This window comes from Mustela lutreola, chromosome 7 (genome assembly GCF_030435805.1).
Source record: "Mustela lutreola isolate mMusLut2 chromosome 7, mMusLut2.pri, whole genome shotgun sequence".
In the NCBI taxonomy this organism is placed as follows: domain Eukaryota; kingdom Metazoa; phylum Chordata; class Mammalia; order Carnivora; family Mustelidae; genus Mustela; species Mustela lutreola.
Genome location: NC_081296.1, coordinates 55,730,605 through 55,758,146, shown reverse-complemented (window position 1 = coordinate 55,758,146; position 27,542 = coordinate 55,730,605). Strand labels below are relative to the sequence as shown.

The 27,542-nt window shown below is 37.2% G+C and overlaps 2 protein-coding genes across 3 annotated transcripts in view; one reads left to right on the top strand and one right to left on the bottom strand.

The window, feature by feature from the left end:
* The window catches only part of GLCE (glucuronic acid epimerase), a 114,475-nt gene that overhangs the window by 58,717 nt on the left and 28,216 nt on the right, over nucleotides 1-27,542 (bottom strand). The window lies entirely within an intron of this gene.
* LOC131837108 (peptidyl-prolyl cis-trans isomerase A-like) lies at nucleotides 6,782-7,535 on the top strand. Its single transcript, XM_059183369.1, has 2 exons — nucleotides 6,782-7,099; nucleotides 7,314-7,535. The coding sequence occupies exons 1-2, from the start codon at nucleotides 6,782-6,784 to the stop codon at nucleotides 7,533-7,535; spliced, it is 540 nt and encodes a 179-aa protein (XP_059039352.1).

The following is a 27,542-nucleotide window of genomic DNA, read 5'->3' as shown; positions in this document are numbered from 1 at the left end:
TACTGTAAACAGAGCCAATAGGAACTTGCAGTCTTACCCTAATGTGGTTATTTGCCTATAAAACAAATATATCAACATTCTACATGGGATTTGAACAAGATGCAAAGTTTCATAACATACCAAACTGCCCAGAATATAACCCAAAATTACTTGGCAAATGAAGAACAAGGAAAATCTCGACTTGCATGAGAAAAGATGCCTACACCAAGAAAATACAGATGCTGGAACTATCTGAGGAAGATATTAAAGATATGAGAACAACAATTATAGAATGCTTCACCAAGTAAAAGCAAACATTCTTGAAACAAATGGAAAATATAAAGTCTCAAAAAAGAAAAAGAAGATTTTTTTAAAAAGAACCAAATACAAATCTCCAGAAGTGAAAAAATACCAATAACCTAAAATTAAAAACTCACTAGATGAGCTCAATAGAACAGAGATGACAGGGCACCTGGGTGTCTCAGTAAGTTAAGCGTCTGCCTTTGGCTCAGCTCATGATCCCCAAGTTAGTCCCAAGTCTGGCTCCCTGCTATGGAGGGAATCTGCTTCTCCTTTTCCCTCTGTCCCTCCCTGCCACTTGTATTCTTGTTCTCTCACTTGCTTTCTCTCCCTCTCTCTCAAATAAGTAGAATCTTAAAAAAAAAAAAAAAGAGAGAGAGATGACAAAGATGAAGTCAATATACTTAATACAGATGAACTGAAATCACCCAATGTGAACAATAGAGAAAAAGATTAAAAAAAAAAAAAGATGAGTGCCTCAAATCCCACATTTGTGACACTAGAATCCCAACAAGAGAGGAGTTCAGTATTTGCTGATTTTTTCAGAGACAAACTTAAAGTTTTAAGAAGCTCAGCAGATTCTCCAAACAGAATAAATACGAAGAAATATATGACCAGCCAGATACTAATAAAACCTCAGAAAACTTTAGTCAGAAAGTTTTGAAAGCAGCCAGAAAAATTCAGTATTACTTAGAGGGGAAAAGTGTTCAAGTGACTGTGCATCTATTTTCAGAACACATGCAGGTCAGAAGGAAGTAGAACATTTTTAAAGTGCTGAAAGAAAAGAACTGTCAACCCAGAATTCCATAGCCAGCAAAAATATCCTTCAGTGATAAAAGTGAAATAAAGACATTCTTAGATGAAGGAAAACTTAAAGAATGTTTTGACAGCAGGAGTGCTTTAAAAGAATTGCTAAAAGAAATTCTTCCAACAGATGGTAAATAACACCATAAGGGAACTTTGAAACATCAGTAAGGAAGAGCAATGTAATTGTCAAATATATAATTAAATATAATAGACCATTCTTAGCCTCTTGAGTTCTCTAAATATGTTTGATAGTTGAAAGCCCGAAGTATAACATTGTGTGATGGAGCTTTCAATGTATTTCATATAACATAATATATAACACAAGAGTATAAAGTGGGGGGGGGGTGGTAAAGGGACTGTATGCTGGTAGAGTTTCTATCTGCCACATTAAGTAGTAAAATCTTGATTCTAAGTAAACTGAAAAGCACACTGTAATCTCTAGAGCAATCACTAAAAAACAAACTATAAAAACACAAACAACAAATTATAATGGAATACCTAGCCAATACACACACACACACACACACACACAGAGAGAGAGAGAGAGAGAGAGAGAGACAGAGACAGAGACAAATCAAATACTCCAAAAGAAGGCAGGAAAGGGAAAATAGATAAAAACAGGAGCAACAAATGGAAAAAAAGAACAAGAAAATGGTAGAGGTAAATTCAAATACATCAATAATTACATTAAATGTAAAAGATCTAAACACACCAATTAAAGGAAAAGTCAAAAAAGAATAGTAAAAGAAACATTCTTTAACTATAATAGCATAACTAGTAAGCCAGTACTGAAAGATGCCAGGAGTCAAGAAAAGTGAACACCTTCAGAAGGTGGCAGGAATAAGAAAATATATTAACCCACTGACCTTTCAGAAAGCAGTAACCATCTTGCTGACACCTGGAATATAGCCCAGTGAAATAGGCTTCAAACTTCTGAGCACCAGAACAGTAAGACAAAAAATTTGTGCTGTTTAAACCACTGTTTCTGGTAATTTGTTAAAGCAGCAATAGAAAAATAATATGCTGGATCATAAAAGAAACCTTTACAAAAAAAATTTTTAATCATACAAAAGGATGTTATCTGTAACAAAATTAGAGTAGATGCCAATAACAGAAAGGGCAAAGAAAGAAAAGGAAATTTCAAAACACACTTGTATGTAATCCATAAACCAAAGGGGAACAGAAAGTATTTTGAACCAAACAAAAATAAGACATATCAAAATTTGTGGGGTACAGCTAACACATTACTTAGAAAATGTTATAGCATTAAATACTTAAGTTAGAAAAAAGAAAAGTCTGAAATAATCTAAGCTTTCATCTTAAGAGAATAGAAAAAAGAAGAGCAAACTAAAAAGTAGAAGGAAGTAAACCGTAAAGCAGGAATCAATGAAATCGAAAAGAACAAATAAATACAGAAAACCAACTAAAACCTAAACTGGCTCTTTGAAAAGATCAATACAAGCAAGACTGACAAAGACAAAAAGGAAGAAGACATAAATTCTCAGTATCAATACAAACGAAGAGATTTCACAATAGATCATACAAATATTTAATTAACAAGGAAATACTGTGAGCAACTCTATGCACATACACTCAAGAACTTCCTGAAATGACAAACTATAAACATTCACTTAGAATAGTATGGATGAGTTGCACAGAACAGAAGTATCAGATAAGTTGAATTTGTAGTTAAAAACTTTCAAAAAAAAAAAAAAAGGAATTCCTCAGGCCCAGATGTCTTCAATAATGAAATCTACCAAACATTTAAAAAAGAGGTTAACTCCAGACTGGTAAGACTGAAAAGAAAGAAATAAAACTGTCCCTATTTGCAAAGAACATTACTGTCTACACAAAAAATTCCAAGGAATACAAACAAACAAACCACTCCTGGAACTAATAAGTGAACTTATCATGGTCAAAAAATACAAGGTCAACATCAGTTATATTTCTATATACTAAACAACGAACACTTTGGAACCCCCCAATTTTTAAATAATGCCATCTATAATAGTTCCATAGAAACAAATTCCTTAGGTATAAAATCTGATAAAAACATGTATAGGATCTGTATGCTAAAAACTACAAAATGCTGATAAAGTAAATCAAAGAAGACATAAGTGAATAGAAGGATATACTGAGTTCACAGACTGGAAAAGTCAAAATAGTAAAAATGTCAATTCTCTCCCAAACTGGTCTACAGATTTAACACAATAAAAATCCCAGCATTTTTTGCTGTGATAGCAAGCTGATTTTCAAACTAATATGGAAAGGCAAAAAATCTAAATAGCCAAAGCTATTAAAAAACAAATGAAAAAGAGGAAATTGGAGGAATGATACAATCCAATGGAACAGAACAGTTTCTACAAATAGCTCCACACAAACATGACCAACTGATTTTTAACAAAGGTTCAAAGATAATACAATGAGAAAAGGATAGGCTTTTGACATATTGTGTTGGAACAACTGAACATCCCAATATAAAGAAAAAAATGAATTTTTACCTAAACCTCTCATTTCATATAAAAAATTAGGTCAAGCTGGGGCACTTGGGGGGCTCAGTCATTAAGTGCCTGCCTTTTGCTCAGGTCTTGATCCCAGAGTCCTGGGATAGAGCCCCCTCCCTGCTCAGCAGCAAGTCTCCTTCTCCTTTTACCACTCCCTCTGCTTGTGTTCCCTCTCTTGCTGTGTCTCTGTCAAATAAATAAATAAATAAGATCTTTTTTAAAAATTAGCTCAAATGGATACATAAAATATAAAACTATAAAACTTTTTATACAACCCCCCCAACCCAGGACAAAAATTTTTGTGACCTAGGGCTAGCTAGGTAAAGACTTCTTAGCTATGACATCAAAATACAACCCAGTAGGGTGCCTGGGTGGCTCAGTGGGTTGAGCCTCTGCCTTTGGCTCAGGTCATCATCTCACGGCCCCGCATCAGGCTCTGGGCTCAGTGGAGAGCTTGGCCTCAGTTCCTATAATCACTTCAGAGCCATAAAGGTGAAATGGGTGTTAGTTGTAATAAACTCCTTTCCACCACAACTGGATTTACAGAAAGTAACTGAGGAAGGAAGGTTTCTGGAAGAACCAATCCTGGGATTAGGAAGTTGGAAATTTAGTTCCACCCCATGAACCTCCAGGGAGGGGAGAAGGAATACAGTCTGAATCAAGTGCCATGGCCAATAATTTAATCAATTGTGTTTATGTAATGAAGCCTCCATAAAAACACAACAGGAAGGGTTTCAGAGAACTTCTAAGTGGTGAATACATGGGTATTTGGACAGCAGTGTGCTTTCAGAGGGCATAGAAGCTTTGCACCCTAGGCTTATCTTCCATCTGGCTGTTCCTAAGTTATATACTTTTTTAATAAGCCAATAATCTAGTAAGTTAAATGTTTGAGTTCTGAAAACTACTCTAACAAATTAATCAAACCCAAGGAGGGAGTCATTGGAACTTCTGATAGCTTGTTGGTCAGAATCACTGGCGACAATCTTGGCTTGCACCTGGTATATGAACTGAGGTATGGAGTGCACAGTCATATGGGATTGAGCCCTTAACTGATACTATCTCTGGGTAGATTTGTCAGACATTTAGTTGAATTGTAGGACACCCAGCTGCTGGTTGGTGTGGGGAACTCCTCTGCCCTATACATGCACATATACACAGGTTGTTAACTGGGTCCAGCACTGTTTAATAGGAGAATACTTGGTGTGATGAAACTGTCTGTATGGTACTGGAATAGTGACTGATGACCCTGTGCATTTGTCGAAATCCACAGAACTGCACATGCAAAAAGTGAACTTTAATGTATGCAAATTTTTTTAAAAGATTTTATTTATTTATTTGACAGACGGAGATCACAAGTAGACGGAGAGGCAGGTGGGGGGTGGAGGGGAGGCAGGCTCCCTGCTGAGCAGAGAGCCTGATGCTGTGCAGGACTTGATCCCAGGACCCTGGGATCATGACCTGAGTGGAAGGCAGAGGCTTTAACCCACTGAGTTACCCAGGCACCCTTAATGTATGCAAATTTTTTAAAATCAACTAAGATGCTAGGGAAATTTTAAGATAGAATGCATTCTGTGACAAATGAGTCTGACTGTATTGCAAATGAAAGGCAAACACCCCACTGAAGAGGTTAGAAGGAAAATAAGCTGACCTAAGTAACTTTGGAAAACAGTATTTTAAACGGAAACTTTAAGGCTAAATACAAAAGGACCCATACATAAAAACAGTACTCTAGTTGGTAAATTTATTTTTTATGATAGCAATGGTTAATTCTAAATTTACTTTTTACATGTACACTGTGGTGGAACAAAAATGTAAATAAGCCAGGTTTCTCATCTCAAGAAAAGTTAGTAGTTAAGCAAAAAAGAGAAGGCTAGAAAGAACCTTATGGTACTGGAGCAGAGTCACAGACTTTGGTATGAACTTAACATATATACTGCTTACATAATACACAAATACATAAATACATAATTATAATGTGTACATACACACAGATTAGCATACAGATGTATAATTCCCACCTTTATCCTTTGAAAAGGCTTAGAAACAGTGACACCCCAAGAGTAAGAAGTACATCCAGCACCCAGACACTGGTCTCTAAACACAATTCTCTAATACAAGAAACCAGAGCTCAGAGAATGACTGATGCTAGGAATAGGGTGGAGAAAATACAAGATGAGTTTGGAGTATCTTGTAGTGCCAGAAATCAAGGCACTATTCAACAAATGTCAAAGGGATACAGGGTTCAACAATGAAATAATTTTAGCAACAAAACAAATAACATTCATTGGGTTATAAGCCAATGTATAAAAATAAGTATTCATAATAACCTAAATGAATGAAAGAATTAATGAATGAATCAAAGGTAAGGGACAAACTTTCTTATGGAAGAAATCCTAATAATATATGTAGACAAACCATAAAATGAAACCATCATCCCACCTCCTTGAGTGCAGGCTAGAAATAGTGATTCACTTCCAAAGAACAGATGACATAAAGACAAAAATAATAATAATAACTTTACAGGGTAGAAACCTAGCAAACACTACCTTAACCAAATGATATCAGATACTCCCTAAGATGATGTGATGAGAAGGGTACTTCACTATCATACCTTTGATATCCTCCCCTAAAATCCTTAACCTCAGTCTAATCAGAAGAAAACATCAGATAAACACAAATTAAGGGATATTCTCCAAAATACCTCACTAGTATTAATACTCAAAATTATCAAGGTTATGAAAAACAAGGGAAGACTAAGAAACTGCCAAAAACCAAAGGAGAATAAGGAGATAGTAAACGCAATGTGGAATCCTTGGAACATAAAAAGGAGACTCGTGGAAAATCTGATAAAATCTGAGTTTAAAATTTATAATTTGGTTAACATTAAGGTACCAATGTTGGTTTCTTCATTTTGATGAATGTATTTGGTCTCGGTTTTATAAGATGAGAGACATACAGGGATCCTCTATATTATCTTTGCAACTTTTCTACAAATCTAAAATTATTCCCCAATAAAGTCTGTTATTTTATAAAGTGGACAAAAGACTTGGAGAGACCCAAAAAGCATACATGTATAGCAAAAAAGCACATAACAAAGTGGTTGATATCATTAACTATTAGGAAAATGCAATTTAAAATCATGATTATCAGATATCATTCCAAATCTATTAGAATGGTTGTAATTAAAAAGAATGACCACTTGCAGATGCTGCTGCACCAGGGCTGCCTGTGCCTACCATGGTCACCGCATTGTGTTCTTGGATATCACGGTGGATAGCAAGCACTTTGGCCACGTCTCCTTTAAGCTGTTTGCAGACAGAGCTCCAAAGACAGCAAAAAACTTTTGTGCTCTGAGCACTGGGGGAAAAGGATTTGGTTATAAAGGTGCTTGCTTTCACAGGATTATTCTAGGATCTACATGCCAGGGTGGTGACTTCACATGCCATAATGGCACTGGCAGCAAGTCCATCTATGGGGAGAAATTTGATGATAAGAATTTTATCCTGGGGGCGTCTGGGTGGCTCAGTGGGTTAAGCCGCTGCCTTCGGCTCGGGTCGTGATCTCGGGGTCCTGGGATCGAGTCCCATGTCGGGCTCTCTGCTCAGCGGGGAGCCTGCTTCTCTCTCTCTCTGGCTGTCTCTCTGTCTACTTGTGATCTCTCTGTCAAATAAATAAATAAATGAATCTTAAAAAAAAAAAAAAAAAAAGAATTTTATCCTGAAGCACACAGGTCCTGGCATCTTCTCCATGGCAAATGTTAAACCCTACATAAATAGCTCCCAGTTTTTCATCTGCAGTGCCAACACTGAGTGGTTGGAGAGCAAATATGTGTTCTTTGGCAAGGTGAAGGAGGGCATGAATACTATAAAAGCCATGGAGTGCTTTGGAGCCAGGAATGGCAAGACCAGCAAAATGATCACCATTGCTGACTATGGACAAATGTAATAAATTTCACTTGTGTTTTATCTTAACTACCAGACCGTTCCTTCTGTAGCTCATGAGAGTACCTCTTCACCTTTACCTGTTTAAAATATCCTATAATCTTTGTGCTCTCACCACAATTTTATAGGTTTTCCTTACTCCCCTCTAAGTCTAGATGGATTACAGAGTTAAGTTTATGATTATGAAATAAAAACTAAACTAACAAAAGAATGACCCTACCAAGTGCTGGCAAATAGGCAAAACAACTAGAACAATCACTGCCGGTCAGTTTGATTCTTGATGCCTGGCGTGCTGATGGGACTACAAAGTGGTACAACCAATTTAGAAAACAGTTTGGCAATTTCTTATTAAGTAAAATTATACAATTACCAACAATCTCACTACTATGTATTTACCCAAGAGAAATGAAAACTTAATATTCACAAAGTCAACAAACAAATGTTTATAACATCCCTATTTAAAATAGTCACGAACTTAAAACAACTCAAAGTCCTTCAATGAATTAAGGGATAAACTGTGGTAAATCCAATAAATCAAATACTACTCAGCAATAAAAATGAATGAAATCATGATATACAAAACAAGTTAGATGAAATATTAAGGCACTATCCTGAATAAATGCATGTATAACTGTCTCAAATAGCTACATACTTTATGATCCCACTTAGTGGCCATTTTTGAAAACATAAAACTAAACAACAAAGTGGTTGCCAGGGTGAGATAAAGAGAGTACAACTGTAAGGGCCTATTTAGCCAGAGCAGCTCTATCCGGTTAAACAGTGATTTTGTTGTTTATGCAGTAAAACTTAAACTGCCCCTGCCCCCACACCTCGGGGAATTTACTTAAAAACAAGTCCCAGAAACCAGTCCCAGGTAACAAAGCCCAAATACAGGGGTGGGTCAGGCCAGGTGGAGGTATCCAATCAGAAGGGGGGCATACTGTCTCCCCAGCTACCAAAGAGTATGGGCCCCACCCTCTGGGCACCTTTTGGGTGCCAATTCTGACCAAGGTGATAGGCTAAGTCAAATATCTACTCTAAGGTAAGCTGTAATTCAATTGGTCCCTTATATGTGACCTAGCATGACTACGCAGCTTTCTCTGTGTGTTACAATCTCACTGGCCACCTGTGCGTGGTCAGGCCCAACCACATGGCCTTTGCCCTTAAAAGCTAGTCTGTAAGGCAGAGAGAGGTCGCCTCTTTGCAAGAGACGACCCCTGCCGGTCAGTTTGATTCTTGATGCCTGGCGTGAAATAAAGCTTTGCTTGACCTTCGCTTTGTATCAGTCTCGCTCCTTTGACCATGGACCCAACAAAACTACATAGAGATAGCATATGGGAATTTTATGAACTAATGGAACCATCTGGGTATCTGCATACTGACTGTGATGACAGTTACATGAAAATCTACACATGTTAAAGTTCATCAACTGTACGCCCAAGAGGCAATTTTACTGCATGTTCATTAAAAATATTAATTTCTGCTACTTAAACAAATAACCTTTAAGTCACGAAGATTTTTCCAGGATATTTAGTTTGGGTTTTACAGTCTATAAGAATCCTCTCATTTATTCTGGCTACTTTTAAGATAAAACAAATGAAAATTTCTCTGCTCAGTCCTAACACATAGAATCAATAGCCTAAAAGTCAATTCCTCTAGTCAGTGCATCACCTGCAAAGGAGTCTAATCACAACCTACCTAATTGAAGAGTAAATCTTGACAGGTGCTTAAGGGCATCATAAAAGAACTTTCATTAATTTAAAAAAAAAAAAGATTTATAGCCAGAGAAATCCAGGGAAGGAAAAAAATGTAATTAATTCTACTTCAAAGGCATTGAGAACATTCTAACATTGGAGAGTAAAACATAATCATTTGTTTCCACCTTTATTATCAGGCAAAAATTGTTTTACTTGAATAAGAAGGTGAAGCAAAAATGTAAATCAGATAACATAATATTTCAGAAATCTACGCTTCTCCAAGAGTTTTACCTGAACTAATACAGCACTACTACAAGCTTTCATTATACTGCACATACACACAGAACAAAACATTCAAACCCATACACAACAATTGGCTTAAATTTTAAAATCTAAGTAGAAAGGCACTACGTGTCCTGAAAACACCTTTTATTATTATTTAATCTGATTCCTAGGTTTATCTTAGGTGTTATTTTTTAAAATCCTATTCAGGCAACTATTTTATTTAAATAAAACTCACTGATTACTTTTTTTAAAAGAAGACAATTGTTCTCAGTTGTGCTAGTAAATTTAGCAACAATTTTACATTGCTATACTTTGTTTAAAAGAATCGGAGTTTTTTTTTTTTTTTCTTTTTTTTTTTTTTCTTCAAAAAAAGCCAATCTCCAACTGCACTAATTTCAAATGGAAAACAAAAACCTCTGTAAGAAACAGTTTTTGCCTTAAGGCTTTTTGTTTTCCTAGTATTACATTCAATTAGAAGTGAAACGGCCTGCTTCAAGAATTTAGGTTTATTCTTCCCAGAAACACATTTGGAAAAATATATAACTTCTGAAACCATATCCTTTCAAACTGAAGCCATTTCTGTGTAACCAGGGTACGAATTCACTAAGGCCAGTTAGTTTTAACACCAGCTAAAACTGCACCTACTGCAAATCAGTATGCATATTCTTCCATGTAATCTTCTCAGTAAACGTTCAATTTACTAAACAAAGGCTGCTTTAATAATTCAAATCTGATGTCTAAAGATGCAAATATACCTGTCAAAAGCTTCGATAAGTCAGTAAATTTCATCTCACTGTGGCATTGCATGTATTTAAGTCAATACTACATTTTAATGACCAAAACCAGAGGATCTTTTCCTTTCTCTTTTTACAAAAATCAAAAGAACCTCAGTTATCTTTATTATTGTACTGTTATACTCCCAGCCTCCTCAAAAGTTTCCATTTTTTAAATTTATTTACTTATTTATTTAGAATTTTTATTTACTCATTTGAGAGAGAGCGCGAGAGTGAGCAAGCATGAGGAGCAGAGAGGAGCAGAGGGAGAGGGAGAAGCAGGCTCCCAGCTAAGCAGGAAGCCCGACATGGGACTCGAACTCAGGACCCTAGGATCATGAACTGAGCCAAAGGCAGACACTTAATGGACTAAGGTAACTCAGGCACGCCAAAAGTTTCCATTTAATAAGAATTTTTGCATATGAATGAAATCTGACCGGATGCTACACTTTCCTAGACACTCACTGAAGCATAAAAAAAAAAGCCCACTGCAGCATAAAAAAAAAAAGCCCACAGAAAAAGCCCATTAATGCTTTCATGATTACAGTGCATTAAAACACCTCTATAAAACAAAAGCAGCTATCGCCTTCCTCAACCCACATTAATATCATGCAAATTTAATAGGACAATACCTATCTTAAGCAAATGAAATGAATTTTTCATCTACTGTTCTAAAATTTCTTTTATCAGAAATGAAATTTTGTGTAAATATACTTAGGCTACTTGTTTGGAGACATGAAGAGTCATATGGATAAGATATCCATAAATAATGTTAACTGCCAAAGAAATCAGGAAGGAATTTGCAATGACCGGGATGGAACTAGAAGATATTAGCTGAGCGAAATAAGTCAATCAGAGAAAGATAATTATCATGTGATCTCCCTGATATGAGGAATTTGAAAGGCAGAGTGGGGGGCTTTGGGGGTAGGGAAGGAAAAATGAAACAAGATGGGTTGGGAGGGAGATAAACCATAAGAGACTCTTAATCTCATAAAACAAACTGAGGGTTACTGGGAGAGGGGAGCGTGGTTGGGTTATGGACATTGGGGAGGGTATGTGCTATGGTGAATGCTGTGAAGTGTGTAAGCCTGATGATTCACAGACCTGTACCTCTGGGGCAAATAATACATTGTATGTTAATAAAAATAATTAATTTTTAAAAAAAGAATCAGGAAGGAATTTTGGTTGGAGTTCTGTGTGTACCAAAATTAAGAAGGTGTCTTAAGATCCTATGTGACATGTATGCTGTGGAGCTCACACCTTTGCAACAAATATATTTAACCACTTGCCAATTGTTTTGATAAGAAGTTCTGTGATGATCAAGTTTAAAATTAATGCTGGTATATTATCTATAAAACTCACACACCAATGTTTATTTCAACCCATCATTACTAAAGTTCCTCATTGCTGCTCTGGGACATTACATAGCATAGAATAACCTTGACTATCACTGAAAAAATTAAGAATTGTCTTTTAAAGTCTTTGAACAACTGGTAAGAATCCTATGGCTTTTCACAAAAAACAGACTGACACTCAGCACACAGTGTGAGAACAACAGGGAGTTGTATATGAAGAAGATAGCTCTAGGCATAGTAAACAGATAGTCTATCTCTTCCATTATTTTATTTTTATTCTTTCACTCATTTTCTCCCATTATTTTAATAGGCTATCTATCTATGGAAAAGCCAGATTGAGAAGTTTATTTTAATGTGCTTCAGGGTTGGCAATTTTTTACTATCTATTGATGAATACAGGGCTTAATAGAACTGCTGATTTTTTAAAAATTGGGTAGGTACTTTTTGGCTGTCGAGCCCAGGAGAAATAAAGCAAAAGTGCCAATTTATATGATGACAGCATTTGTAAAGCTGCCTCTACCACTCTGGAGTTTTAACTCAGGAAAGGAAGATGGAGTACATGAAAATTTTTAAATCCTTTTAAAAATTCTTCAGCAGGAATCTGATTAAATCTTAACTTGCCATCTTAGTCTGGACTGAACTCAAAATTCCTCACTGCTTTTAGAGTAGAAAATATCAGAAAAGAGATAAATCAGATTCTTAACAATGCAAAGGAAAACCAAAGTAAGCCTTTGTGAACAGTATCTGTTAAACACATAAGATGTAAAACACTGGTCTAGTGGTGGGATGAGGAAAGGACCAAAACAAAGAACACTAGTATCTGTTTTCAAAGAACTTAATGTAAATACAAAGAACATGAAGAATACTTTATAAAGCACTGCTCTGGTTTGTTTGTTGCTCTAAGTTTGCTGCTATATACATACAGGCTGGGCAGGGAATGTGTCTTGTCTTATTTATCACAATAGCCCCAGTGCCTATTGCAATGCCTGGCACAATGTAAGTAATCAGAAATTATTTGCTGGAAAAAGATTTTCAACAGCCATGTCAATACTGATATTTGCTTTCCTTGACTTCAATGACTTAGCCCCTTTTGACAGACAGAACAGCCCTCCAAAGATGTCCTTTTCTCCTTTCACTCCTACCCCCAGCCTAGCTTTCCTTACATGACAAAAAGATTTTCAGTTATTATTAAGATTAAGGAAGCTAAAATGGGGAGGTTGGCCTAAATTATCCAAGTGGGTCCAATCTAATCAACCACAAAAGTCCTTTAAAGTGAAGAGGAAGACAAAAAGTGGATCACAGAGATGAGACAGAAGAAGGAGGAGGAAATACCTTAAATGTGAAAGGGACTTGACCTGTTGTTGCTGGCTTTTAAAATAGAGGAAAGAATGCCATAAGTCAAGGTATGAAGGTAGTCTTTAAGGTCTGAGAAGGGTCCTTATGGGAAAGCCAGTAAGGCAACTGGGATGTCAGCCCTACAACTGGAAGGAAAAGAATCCTATCCTGATGAAATCTTGATTTTAGCCCAGCTGGACTCTCCTGACCTACAGAATGTATGTTAATAGATTTCTGTTGTTTAAGCCACAAAGCCTGTAGTGATTTGCCACTGTAACAATAGAAAACAAATGCACCTCCTTTAACTTCTACTCTAGCAACCTGAATGTATAGCCTCTTGTCATCACCTTGACACTCTTTCAAAGATCTTAAATCCTTAAATGCTTCAATCTGACCACAATCTCCTATTAACTCTTCTACTTCATGCTGCTGGTACCTGTCTTTACGAAGGAAAATACCCTGTTTAAAGGAAGGGATATCCTGAAACAAGATGTGTTGTTTACCAATCCCAAATTCTATTTTCTAGTTACAATGCTCAGTCAGCATCCTACCAAAGAGTGCATGATTGCCCCACAGAATGATTATAATAAAACTGCAAATTTCCTTGCAACAGGCAGTACCGAGGACATACACAGAAATGTGTTATTGAACAACCCAGCATGTCAAATCCAGATTAACTTACTTTCAAAGGAAAAGCCTTTTGTTTTTAAATCTGGAACCATTTCTTTGCCTCTTTATATTTATATACTTGCTCTAAAATATTAAAAAAAAAACTCATAAACAATCTGTTTAACAGTAATTAGAATTTTATCTAGTTAAAACAACAGCAGAGCACACCACAACACAGATGGCAGAAGACTTTCTCCTTGCTTGATCAGTGTCAAAGAACTGTTCTCCTATTTCATGATTAAGAAGAATTCTGTTGCAGGCCATCTCATTTACAAAACACACACTAGTGAGTGAAAGGACAACTTTATTAAGAAAGCCTTTGTTCAGCAAAACTCTTGGCTATTTCTCAATGTAAAGATTTTTCTTACTGCCCAGATAAAACCTAGCCAAATATATGATTAAGGCATCAGAATGGATGGAAATCTGTACTATTGATCTCACTCTGGTTCCAAGTCCATAAGCACACTCATTCCTTATGGAAGTTTTCAAACTTGGGGCTCTTAAAAATCCCAGTGTTCAACTTATACCCCAATGAACTCAGAATATCTGGGGATGGGACAGGCCTAAGTACTTTTAAAGATCCCAAAGTAGTTCCAGTATGATTTATGACTAGCAATGTGGCACGGTATAGTGCACTTTATGGAACTGGCGGCCTGGGATCTGGCACTGGTCCTGCCACCAGCAGCTTGGGTACATCACTGACTGGGAAGCCATTTCCTCATCTGTAAAAAGATAAGGCTAGGTAAATTATTGCTAATATGGAACATATTATGAGTCTAGGATGAGATTCCTTAGTTCTCTTCTAAAGATTAAACTGCCTCAATTTTAAATGCCTCCCCCAACCAAAATCCAAATCCGTGACCTGATACTTTTTCCAGCCTATTAAGAGCTTATTTTTGTAAGGAAAGATTATTTTATAGTAGGGAGCAAATTTAGCTATCTACTTCAACTGCTCAAATTTTGATACATCATTTTTTCTATCCAGGTCATAAAGTAGTATATGGACTGGGGATGATGGGAACCTTGAATGAACTTAAAATACAGCTTGCTATAAGACTATTTCTTGAAATCCCATTAAATTATATACTTCATGTATTCTGATTTTCCTAAGTAGCATTCCTGGTTTTACGTAGGTCACAGAGGTGCAACATGATTTTAACTTTTCACTAATGTTAACTTATTTCATAAAAGCAAAGCATTAAGTTCATTGGAAAACAGGGGTCGAGAGAACTCCCGAAAAGCAGCTGTGTTTGGCAGCATCAAGCAGAGCCCTCACCCTCAGCCAGCCCTCTCACAAATGTATGCTACCAGAGATGAGGGTGCTTGAATAAAAGGCTAATCCATTCAACATGTAAGCGCTTCATAGTACCAGCGTTTGGGGACTAGGTGGCACACTTTTATAACGGATCTCCAATGATTCCTGCGTTCATGGTACTCACAGGCTTGTGTAATTCCCTGTTCCCTTGAGTGTGGGCTGGGCCTACTGACTTCCTTCTGAAGATCAGAATAGGGCAAAAGTGAAGGGATGTCACTTTTGTGATTAGGTTAAAAATGATGATGAAGTCCTACTTGCTAGCACCCTCTTCTGCTGGTACTCTTTCTTGCCCTCTTGCTTACTTGCTCTGAGGGAGATACTCTGGAAAGGTCCACGTAGTAAGGGACCAAGGGAGGCCTCTGACCAACAGCCCAATAAGGAAATGAATCCTGCCAACAACCATGTGAGTGAGCTAGGAAGTGGATCCTTCCACAGTAAACTTTCAGATGAGACTGCAGGCCTACTCAACACACTGACTGTAGCCTTGTAAAAGACCCACCTAAGCCATTCCTATATTCCTGACCTACAGTGAGATGACTTTTTTTTTTAAAGATTTTATTTATTGATTGATTGATTTGATTTATTTATTTGATAGACACACAGGGAGAGAGGGAACACAAGCAGGGGGAGTGGAAGAAGGAGAAGCAGGCTTCTTGCCAAGCAGAGAGCCCGATGCAGGGCTTGATCCCAGAACCTTGGAACCATGACCTGAGCTGAAGGCAGACGCTTAATGACTGAGCCACCCAGGCGCCCCAGATGATGTGGTTTTGAGCTGCTAAGTTTTGAAGGCAATTTATTAGGCAGCAATAGATAATATAGGCACATAACACTGAACATTGTACTAAAGGAACCACGAGTTGAGCAATGAGTAGGATCAAGGTATTAACAATCTAGTAATGGGTGAGAGACATGTACATAAAGGTAATAAAGTGTTTTAAGGAGTCTAACAGAAATACGTATGTGCAGGGTACAGTGGCGACTTAAGAAAGAGTTTGTTTTTGGAAGGGCATAGACAATGAAGTTCTCTGAAAGGGGGAATGTGAGTTATAAGCATGAAATATAATGGTCAGTTTGGAAAACTATAGGTAATCTGGTAAATCTGGAATATAGAGGGCAGAGATGATTATTGAAGTGCTCCGACTTCAAAAATGTACAAGTGTTTATAGGTAGCATAAGAGTCAAAGAGCTTTCTAGTATTGTATATGCACAGTATAACTTTAATTAATTAGTAAACTTTCAACCTCCACTAGATTACAGAACATTACTTTATTATAGAATAATATCACTAATTATGAATAATGGTCTATGCTCCAAGATAGGACTTAGCGAGGGCCAAGCTTTCCACCTGTATACTAGATCCCAATTACCCTCCACCTATGCAAGGAAAATGCTCCAGCAATGACCTCTTCTCTCTACTGCACTGCCAAATATTCCCCTTCTACGGGGTCATTCTCACCCCATATTTAAAAACAAAAATAAACTCCCTCCCTTAACTCTATATGCCATGTAAGTACAGCTCCCCCTTTATAATTAAATTAAAAAGTGTTGTCAATACTCACCATCTCATCTCATGAATCCCTGTCAACCAGGTTTTATTCTCCACCTATTTGTCAAACTTGCCCTTAATAAAGTCAATGACTTCCATATTGCTAAATACAATGATCAATTCTGTCTTCCTTCTACTTTACCTGTGACCAGCAGCTAATACAAACAGTAACTCCTCCTATAAAATACATGGTTCGCAGAACACCAACTCTCCTGGTTTTCATCTTTCTCACTCTCTTTCACTGGTTCATTTCTCTTCTCCCTAAATACAGAATGTTCCAGAATTCAGTCCTCAGACCTCTTCTCTCTAGTGTGACACTAATTTATAAAAAGAAATATATATATTTGGTTTTCTCCGTTTTTGGCACAAAACTCCTGAAACTCTTGGAATTTCCTAAGAGAGGAGAACAATAAAGCTGTCTTTTGGTTGTGTTAATGAGGTGATTTAGAAAGTACCAAGGAAGTTACAGGAAGACCAACCTGAATTCAGAAGGTTGAAACCTCCAGTCCTACCCATGAAACTTTCAGTCTCACCCACCTGACCTCTGGAAAAGGAGAGGGGCAAGTGGCTAGAGGTTGACTCAGTCACCAATGGCCAATGATTTAATCAATCGTAATGAAGCCTCCATAAAACATACAATAGGAGGAGTTTAGGAAACCTTCCAAGTTGAGAATATATTGACATCTGTAAAAAGAGTGATGTGCTGCTCCCTGGGAGCCCAGAAGCTCTGCACCCTTTCTTCATACCTTGCCCTATGCATCTCCTTCCACTTTGCTATTCCTGAGTTACATTCTTTTATAATAAACGAGTTATCTCTAAGTAAAGTATTTGAGTTCTGTTAGCCACTTCTATTAGCAAGAATAGGAGTCACTGGGAACACCTAGACTTGTGTCTAGCATCTGAAAGGAGGATTAGTCTTGTAGGACTGAGCCCTTAACATGAGGAACCTGAAGCTCTCTCTGGACAGTTAGAACTGAGTTTAAATTGTAGGGCATTCAGCTGGTATCTCAAGAACTGCATGGTGTTGGGGGAAAAATGCAGTTTGGAATCGGGTATAGAACAGTACTTCCATCTACATTCACTCTCTAGGTAACTTCGGCTCAGGTCATCTCCAGGTACTGAAATGAAGCTTGTATCAGGCTCCCTGGCTCCCTTTCCTTCTGCCCCTCCCCCACTCATGCTCAAGTGTGTGCGCATGTGCTCACTCGCACGCTCATATTGGGCTCATATTCGTTCATTCCCTTCGATGAATACTAATTATGTGGGGAATAGTAGGGCAGATTCATCTTAAAAAGGAGAACCCCTATTGATTCTTTTTTTTTTTTAAGGATTTATGGGTTTATCTGAGAGAGAGGGAGAAAGAAAGGGAGGGCAAGAGGAGACACAATCTCAAACAGACTGTGCACCAACTGCGAAGTCTGAGTCAGGGCTCCATCTCACAACCCTGAGATTAAGACCTGAGACAAAAGCAAGAGTTGGATGCTCAACAGAAGGCACCCCCCAGATTTATTTTTAAAAATAATTTTTTTTAAAAATAATTTTCCATAGGGGTGTCTACGGAGGCTTAGTAGGTTAAGCGTCTGCCTTTGGCTCAGGTCATAACCCCAGGACCCTGTGATCAAGCCCCTGGACAGGCTACATGCTCGGCGTGGAGCCTGCGTTTCCCTTTTCCTCTGCACTCTCTCTCAAATAAATAAAATCTTAAAAACATTTTTTTTCTATAGATAATCTAAAGTGAAAAATCTACACACAGTATTTCGTAGGATATAACTGTTAAGAATTTGCAAAGTCTAGGAGTAGAGAAGAGGTTAAGTAAAAATTTCAATCAAATTTTACTAGTACAAAAAAACTACTTTTAAGATTTTATAAATTTTTTCATAGGTTAATTAATAACCTTTGCGTAACACAGTATCATGTATTTTCCATCTATACTCCACCCTACATTTTTCTTCTCTGAACTATCAGTGATAAAAGAAATGAACTATTTAGATGAAACTTAACAGATTCTCAAAGAACAGGACTTGATCGAGCTGAGATAAAATAATTTTATAACTATATTTTTACATATGTATAATGCTTTACACAAATGCTTTCACACCTTTATGATTTTCATACTGATATGTACAGTAAGCAGGCAGATATTATCACACCGTCACCCACCTCCCACATACTTACACACACTTTACAGATGGAGAAAAACTGAGTCTTAAAGAGATTAACTGACTTGCTCAGGGGCACAAAACTATGTAAGTGGTTCAAACTGGATGGTAACCAAGTTCCTTCCAATACAAGTCTACTGTTTTCTATCACGACGTATTACCTCGCCCAGTGATTAAAGAAAGGTACCACTGCCTAAGTCTACAAAATTTGACTATAAAAGCGTCTGCGTTCAGGACTGGATATTTTCACATTCCAACCTATTATAAAATGCTTTGCAGATGCTACAAATGTGCTAACATTCTCACAGAAAAAAAGGAGAAAAAGCCCAAGAAGTCAATAAAATGGGAGTAAAGAAAACTCAGTATCCAAAGCAGTAGTGATATGATTAATGGTTATTCTCTGCACATAAGATAAATGTTTTTTTTTAAGATTTTATTTATTTATTCGACAGATCACAAGTAGGCAGAGAGGCAGGCAGAGGGAGAGAGAGAAGCAGGCTCCCTGCTGAGCAGAGAGCTGGATGCAGGGCTCTATCCTAGCACCCTGGGATCATGACCTAAGCTGAAGGCAGAGGCCCCAACCCACTAAGCCACCCAGGTGCCCCAAGATAAATGTTTTTGAACCATTCAACTACCAAACAGATACTTAATACCACTGCAGCCAGAAGAAGATATTTAACAAAGTCAATTCCAGGTAAAAATCACTTCTAAAACTCATACTAGGTCCTTATCTGAACAACCCTGGAAATTCAGAATGAAATAAGAGTGAATTCTTTTTGCCCATCTCCCGTAAGGTTCAACTCAGCTTTAGATCAACAAATAGTTTCATGACTTGATTCATCTGGACTTCCTCATGAAGTCCTCTAATATTCTAAGATGAGGAGAGAGGGATTCCTTTATAATTCTATCTGCATCCTAAAGCAATACAAAAGTGGGTCAAGAGACTAACTCTTTAAAAAGAGTACATTCCGTGTGAGATTAAAAGCTTTGTTCTTCCTATCATCAGAACCTGTGTGTCTCTCACCCATATTAAAAGTTCTCCTAGCAGAAATCTAGGTTCATTTATGAAGCCAAGTCAGGCTTACCTGGGACTCTCAAACTGCAAATATGGCTGCCAGTCCAGTGAGCAATAGCACACAGGAACTGATAGAACCTGGCCTAAGTAGGGAGAGCCATTCACTTCTAGGACCAGAAAAGACTAACCTAAAAATATATAGTACTTCACTACACATGGTTTGTTTCTTTGAAACAGTATTTGCTACCACAGATACTCTTGTTACTTCCATTTTTCAGCCAGTATCTATGGACTGACATGCTACATCAGACTTTATTTCCAGTTCCTTCAAGAAAATAAACAGTTGGAGGGAAGTTAAAAAAAAAAAAAAAAAAAAAAAAGACATAATTACTCTAAAGGAAATATGTGATGCAATTAATAGTGGTTTGGGACCAACACCCTAAGTAATAAAAATTATCTTTGTCTGGAATATCCCCTGCAAAGTCTGAAATAGAGTAAGATAAGCAAGATGCCTAGGGCACAATATTTAAGGAGGCTCTGAATCCACAGGCAGTTCAAGTGCAGGATTGGCACCTGAGAGTGTTTCCTTAAATTCTGTACTGTAGGTGCCCCACTGCCTCACCAATTCAGAGCCCTGATCTACTGTGAGATATATATATCTATATACATATTCATCAATAAAATATATATTCATCAAATATATATATTCATTCACTGTGATATATAAATATATACATGTGTGTATATATATAAAATTATATATACATATGCGTGCGTGCGCACGCGCACACACACACACATATGCATGTATGTATAGATATACGTTCATCAAAGGCATAGTGGAAGATTATGTGGCTTTAAGAACTACCTAAGCAGAATTTGAAGTCTGAAATCCTGATCACATTCATCATGACAATCTTCTGAATATAATGAGAGGCTTGACATTTTGCACATATTCTGGAAAATGACAATTGCACACATCTTTAGAAAAAGGAAAATTTATAGTGTAAATGGAAAAATTTAGTGTTTATGGAGAGATTTCCACTTTGAACATGAAGGACAAAGAAGGCCTGGAATTATTCTTCTGTGTCAACAACTAAAAACTAGACAAAATATAGGAAACAACTGTTTTCAAACACTGAACAAAGGCGACACAGGACTGTGATCCCAGACTACTGCTCATCAAGGGCAATAAATTAGAGAAACCTCTAGTTTTCCACCTGGAGGTAACTTCCAGGCAATGGTACAGAGAAGTCTGATAACCCCAAAAGAATCCAGCACTATTACTGAGTTAAAAAGACACAGATCAAAGTTGAGAGAGGTCAAGGCGGCTAGAACTATGTGTGTGGGTGTAGGATACAGACTAACTGAGAGGAGAGATCTACACAAAGAAAGAGGTCCAAAAAAAATGCCTGAGGGTTCTATTGGATCTTAGCTGAATACAATTTGTACATGTAGAAAGTGAAACCGCAAGAGGTAAAATAAAAATCAAACTCTAAGGAAAGAATATTACCAGGAAGCTGTTAGATAAAAATTGTCAGAGCTCACAAAGGGCCAGGAATTGTTAAAGTTTCCCCAATCCAAAGTGGAAAGATCTTGCTGAATATGGAAGCCACCAGTAACCCCAGAAGGGCCATGCCTTAGAAGTGAGGTTAATTTGGTCCTACACCACAGGGGTGCCTGGATGGCTCACTTGGTTAAGCATCTGCCTTCGCCTTAGGTCATGATCTCCATGTCCTGGGATCGGACCCCACTCAGGAGCAGGCTCCCTGCTCAGTGAGGGTCTGCTTCTCCCTTTCCCTCTGTGCTCTCAAGTAAATAAATAAAATACTTTAAAAAATTTAAAAAAAAAATTAGTCCTACTGTAAAGGCAATTCTGGGGTTGCCCTGAAACTGCTTAAAAAGAGGATATAAAAGGACCAAACTTACCTGCAAGTAACTAAGCAGTTTACCATAAAAATTCTGACATTCTTTAATGTAATACAGCAAATTCCATTAAACATAAAACAAAAATAAGCATACAATAATAAAAAATCAATAATCAAAAATACAATCATAAAATAATGAAAAAATATTTTAAAATACTAGACAAAAATAGGTTTATGAATAAACAATAAAATGTGACCCATGAACTAGAAAACCATAGCTAGTATTAATAGAACCAGAAATGAAAGAGAGGAGCAAATCAGATGAAGATATGAGAATAGTTAAAAGTGATATATTTCCTCAATAACATAAAAAAGTATTTGAATATAATGAGGAGACAAGGAAACCTATAAAAACAAATCAAATGGAACATCTAGAGATGAAAAATATAATATCTAAAATAAAAATATCATTGGAAGGGATTTATAGTAGATAAGCCACTGTAGAAGTAAACCTGAAGACCAAAGAGTAATACTATTTAAAAAAGGAGAGCGGGGTAACAAAGATGTTCCCCTTCCCCAAATGAACAGACACAGTGACCTGTGGGATAGTTATCAGCAGTCTAACATAACTGAAGCATGAAAAAAAAAGAGGTAGAGCAATGTCAGAAAAAATAATGGCTGAGAAAATTTCAATTTGTTCAGTACCTCAAATTCACAGTTCCAAGAAGCCCAAGGAATCCCACACAAGATAAACACAAAAACGTATTCACACGTACACATAAAGTACCTCATAAACCAATTACTGAAAACAGTGATGAAACACCTTAAAAGCAGCAGGAGGAAAAAGTACATTACACACAACGGAACAAAGAATTACCACAAATTCCTCCTCAGAAGGTATCCAAGCCAGAAGACAACAAAATAAAATCTAGCAAAAAGGTAAAAAACAAAGTGACCTATGATACAGAAGAGAATTAATATACCAAGCTCAAGCCTGCTATCCTTAGAAAACATTCTCTAACTAATACAGGTGGTTTACTGTACCTAATGTGTTTGTGTAAACAATATGATTTATGCTAAACACCTACTTTCCTTCTAGGAGACTGGTATTTTGGTGCACACTAGGCGGAGGATACTCATGTGACCAACTCTCAATAAAAACTTTTGACACAGAGTCTCTAATGGGCTTCTCTGTTAGACAGCATTTTTCATGTGCTGACACAATTCATTGTTAAGAAAATTAAACATATCCTGTGTGACTCCACTGGGAGAAGATGCTTAGAAGACTCCTGTGCTTTGTTTTCTCCAGACTTTACTCACGTACCTTTTCCCTTTGCTAATTTGGCCTTGCATCCTTTCACCGTAATAAATCATGAGTGTAACTATATACCCAGTCCTGAGAATTCTCCTAGCGAACCACCAAACCTGAAGGCAGTCCTGGAGACTCTTAATACACTAAAATCCAGTACCAGAAAAAATATCTTTCCAAAATGTTGATAAGATACTTTTTAGACAAATAAAATTGCGAGACTTTCTCATCAGCAGACTTGTACATTAAAAAAATGAGGAGAAATAATTTCTGCAGAAGAAAACTGATTTTAAACAGAAACATAAATCTATACAAAAAAATGAAGAGCACTAAAATAAGTAAATATGTCAATAAACATAAAATAGATTTTCCTTATTTTATTTTTAAAATATTTTATTTATTTATTTGACAGGGAGAGAGATCATAAGTAGGCAGAGAGGCAGGCAGAGAGAGAGAGGGAAGCAGCCTCCCCAGAGAGCCTGAGATCATGACCCGAACCAAAGGCAGAGGCTTAACACACTGAGCCACCCAGGCGCCCAGATTTTCCTTATTTTAAAAGAATAATCTATTATGGGGTTTGTAAAATATATAGAAGTAAAACATATGATAACATTTGGAAAAGTAATGGGATAAGGGAAAAATATACTGTGCTTAAAGTCACACATTATACATGAAGTGATAGATTATTTGTAGAAAGACTGTGGTAAGTTAAAGGCACTTATTATATCCATGTCAACCACTGAAAAAGAAAAAAAATAGTTATAGCTCATAAGGCAAGAGTGAAGATAAAATCATATACTAAATGTACTCAATTTAAAAGATGGTAGGAGTGGGGCACCTGGGTGGCTCAGTGGGCCAAGCTGTTGCCTTCGGCTCAGGTCATGATTTCAGGGTCCTGGGATGGAGCCCCACATCGGGCTCTCTGCTCAGCAGGAAGCCTGCTTCCCTCTCTCTTCCTGCCTCTCCACCTACTTGTGATCTCTCTCTGTCAAATAAATAAATAAAATCTTAAAAAAAAAAAAAAAAAGATGGTAAGAGTAAAAAAAGTAGAGACGGAAAAAAGGAAACAAATAGCAAGATTAGCAAGATGGCAGACATAAGTCCAATCACATTATATAACACTTGACTGAAAGGAAGAGATTATCAAATTGTCTAAAATATTGTCTAAAAGAAATCTACCTTAAATATAAAAGACAAAAAGGTTAAAATTAAAGGATTATAAAAATATACCAGGCTACCACTAATCAATAAAGAGCTGGAATAGGGGAGCCTGGGTGGCTCAGTGGGTTAAAGCCTCTTCCTTAGGCTCAGGTCATGATCCCAGGATCCTGGGATGGAGCCCCACGTTGGGCTCTCTGCTCAGCAGGGGGCCTGCTTCCTCCTCTCTCTCTGCCTGCCTCTCTGCCTACTTGTGATCTCTGTCTGTCAAATAAATAAATAAAATCTTAAAAAAAAAAAGAGCTGGAATAGCTCTCTTAATATCAGATAAAGTATATTTTATAGCTAAGACTATTACCAAAGATAAAAAGGGTCATCTCATAATGATAAAGGAATCAATTTAATCATAAAGATGTAAGAATTCTAAACCAAAGAGCTTCAAAATACATAAAGCAAAAACTGATAAAATTGCAAGGAAAAATAGACAAAACCATAATTATTGTCAGTGATTTCAACACTACGGTCTCAATATGTGATAGAACAAGTACACAGAAAACGAGTAGGGATATAGCAGACTTGAACAATACTATCAACCAACTTGATCTAACTGAATTTAAAGAACATTCCACCAACAGCAGAATATATATTATTTTCAAATACACACAGAACCATTATCCAAGAGACTATATTCTGAGCCACAAAACCATTCTCAATAATTTTAAGAAGTTTAAATCATAAAAAAAAGTCTATTATCACAAAGGAATTAAATTACAAATTAAAATCTGAACATCTTCAAAATCCCCAGACATCTAGAAACATCTGTATCTTAAAAAAGAAAGTCTGGGGCGCCAGGGTGGCTCAGTGGGTTAAGCCGCTGCCTTCGGCTCAGGTCATGATCTCAGGGTCCTGGGATCTAGTCCCGTATCGGGCTTTCTGCTCAGCGGGGAGCCTGCTTCTCTCTCTCTCTCTCTCTCTCTGCCTGCTTCTCCATCTACTTGTGATTTCTCTCTGTCAAGTAAATAAATAAAATCTTTAAAAAAAAAAAAGAAAGTCTGAAATCAACGACCTAAGATTCCACCTTAAGAAATTAGTAAGAGAAGAACAAAATAAACCTAAACAGTAAATAAATGTTCTCTCCTTTTCTGTAAAAAAAAAAAGTAAGCAGAAGATGTCGGGGATAAAGAGAATAAAAGGTTAGGACAACAAAACAGAAAACAGGTAGAAAAAAAGCTAATTTCTTGAGATCAGTAAAACGTAAAATGGTAAAGACACTTTGGAAGACAGTTTGGCAGTGTCTTATAAAACGAAACTTTTTTTTTTTTAAGATTTTATTTATTCATTTGACAGAGAGAGATATTTATTCATTTGACAGAGAGATTTATTCATTTGACAGAGAGAGCACGGGGAGGAACAGGCAGAGAGGGAGAGGGAAAAGCAGGATGCGGGGCTGGATCCCAGGACTCTGGGATCAAGATCTGAGCTCAAGGCATCCAAGTGCCCCATAAAAACAAAACATATTCTTATACAATCCAATTGACCCAAATGAGTTGAAAAATGTATCTCTATACAAAAACCTGGACATTAATATTTATATAAGCCTTATTTATAATTGTCAAAACTTGAGGGGTGCCTGGGTGGCTCAGTCAGTTAAGCATCTGCCTTCAGCTGAGGTCACGATCTCAGGGTCCTGAAATGGAGCCTGACATCCAGCTCCATGCTCAGCAGGAAGTCTGCTTCTCCATCTCCCTCTGCCTCTCCCCCAGTGGCTCATGTGCACTCTTTAATAAGCGAATAAAATTCTTTTTGTGTGATAAGTGAATAAAATCTATAAACAAAACAAAACAAAAACTTGCAAGCAACAAGATGTCCTTCAGTAGTTGAATGGGTAAACTGTGGAACATCTATACAATGGAATATTCTTCAGGGTTTTAAAAAGAGCTATCAAGCCATGACAAGACATGGAGGAAACTTAAATGCATATTATTAAGGAAACCAATGTGAAAAGGCATATGACATTCTGGAAAAGTCAAAACTATGCCCTGAGTTGGGGGAGGGAGAAATGAACAGGCACTGCACACAATTTTGGGGGCCGTCAAACTACTCTATATAATGCTATAATGGTGATTATAGGTCATTAAACATTTGTCCAAACCCATACAACACCAAGAGTGAATCCTAACGTAAACTATGGACTTTGGGTGATAATGATATGTCAATGTAGATTCACTGAGTATTAGTGGTGGAAGAGACTGTGCACACGTGAGAGCAGGAGGTATATAGAAAAATCTGTACTTTCCACTCAACTTTGCTGGGAACCTAGAACTACTCTAAAAAACAGTCTGTTTTAAAAGAAATTTTCAGGGGCGCCTGGGTGGCTCAGTGGGTTAAAGCCTCTGCCTTCGGCTCGGGTCATGATCCCAGAGTCCTGGGATCGAGCCCCACATCAGGCTCTCTGCTCAGCAGGGAGTCTGCTTCCTCCTCTCTCTGCCTGCCTCTCTGCCTACTTGTGATCTCTCTCTGTCAAATAAATAAATAAAATCTTAAAAAAAAATTTTCAGGGGCACTTCCGTGGCTCAGTCATTAAGTGTCCGCCTTCAGCTCAGTTCGTGATCCCTGGGATCCTGGAACAGAGCCCACATTGGGCTCCCTGCTCAATAGGAAACCTACTTCTCCCTCTCCCACTCCCCTGCTTGTGTTTCCTCTCTCGCTGTGCCCCTCTCTGTCAAATAAATAAATAAAATCTTTTAAAAAAAATAAAAGAAAATTTTAAGTCCATGAAACCAAAAACTGGTTCTTTGATATAACTAAAACCAAGAAACCTCTAGCCAGACTAATCAGGAGGGAAAAAAGGCAAAGAGGCAAAACACCAATATCAGAAATAGGAAAAAAAAAAAAAAAGAAAAGAAAAGAAAGAAAGAAATAGGAGAGAGAAAATTATAAACATTAGAAGAATAAGGGAGGGCATCTGGGTGGCTTAGTTGGTTGAGCAGCAAATGCCTTTAGCTTGGGTCATGATCCTGGGTTCTTGGGATCAAGTTCCACATTGGGCTCCCCCTATTCTGTTGGAAGCCTCCTTCTCCCTCTCCCTCTGCCTGCTGCTCCCCCTGCTTGTGCGTGCTGTCAAATAAATGAATAAAATCTTTAACGAATGAATGAAGGAAGGAAGGAAGAAAATGTTATGAACAATTCTATGCCAATAAATTTAACAACTCAGATGAAACAGATAAATTCCTTGAAAGACAAACTACCAAAGCTCACTCAAGAAGAAATAAACAGAATAATCCCATTATCAGTTAAAGAAATTGCAATTGTAGTTTAAAATCTTTCCATAGACAGAACTCCAGGCCCAACTGACTTCATTGGTGAATTCTACCTAAAATATAAGAAATAATACCAAACCTAAAAAAATCCAGAAAATTGAAAAGGAAGGTGGGAATACTTCTTGACTTAATCTACAAGGCCATCTTTGTCCTGATATCAAAACCAAAGGCATCCTAAAAAAACTACAGACCAAATCTCTCATGAAT

Bases quoted from the DNA above. Each gene is read 5' to 3' on its own strand.
- LOC131837108 (XM_059183369.1), top strand. From the start codon at position 6,782: ATGACCACTTGCAGATGCTGCTGCACCAGGGCTGCCTGTGCCTACCAT. The intron at 7,100-7,313 runs GCGTCTGGGTGG...TTTATCCTGAAG, and splicing joins ATAAGAATTTTATCCTGGGG to CACACAGGTCCTGGCATCTT.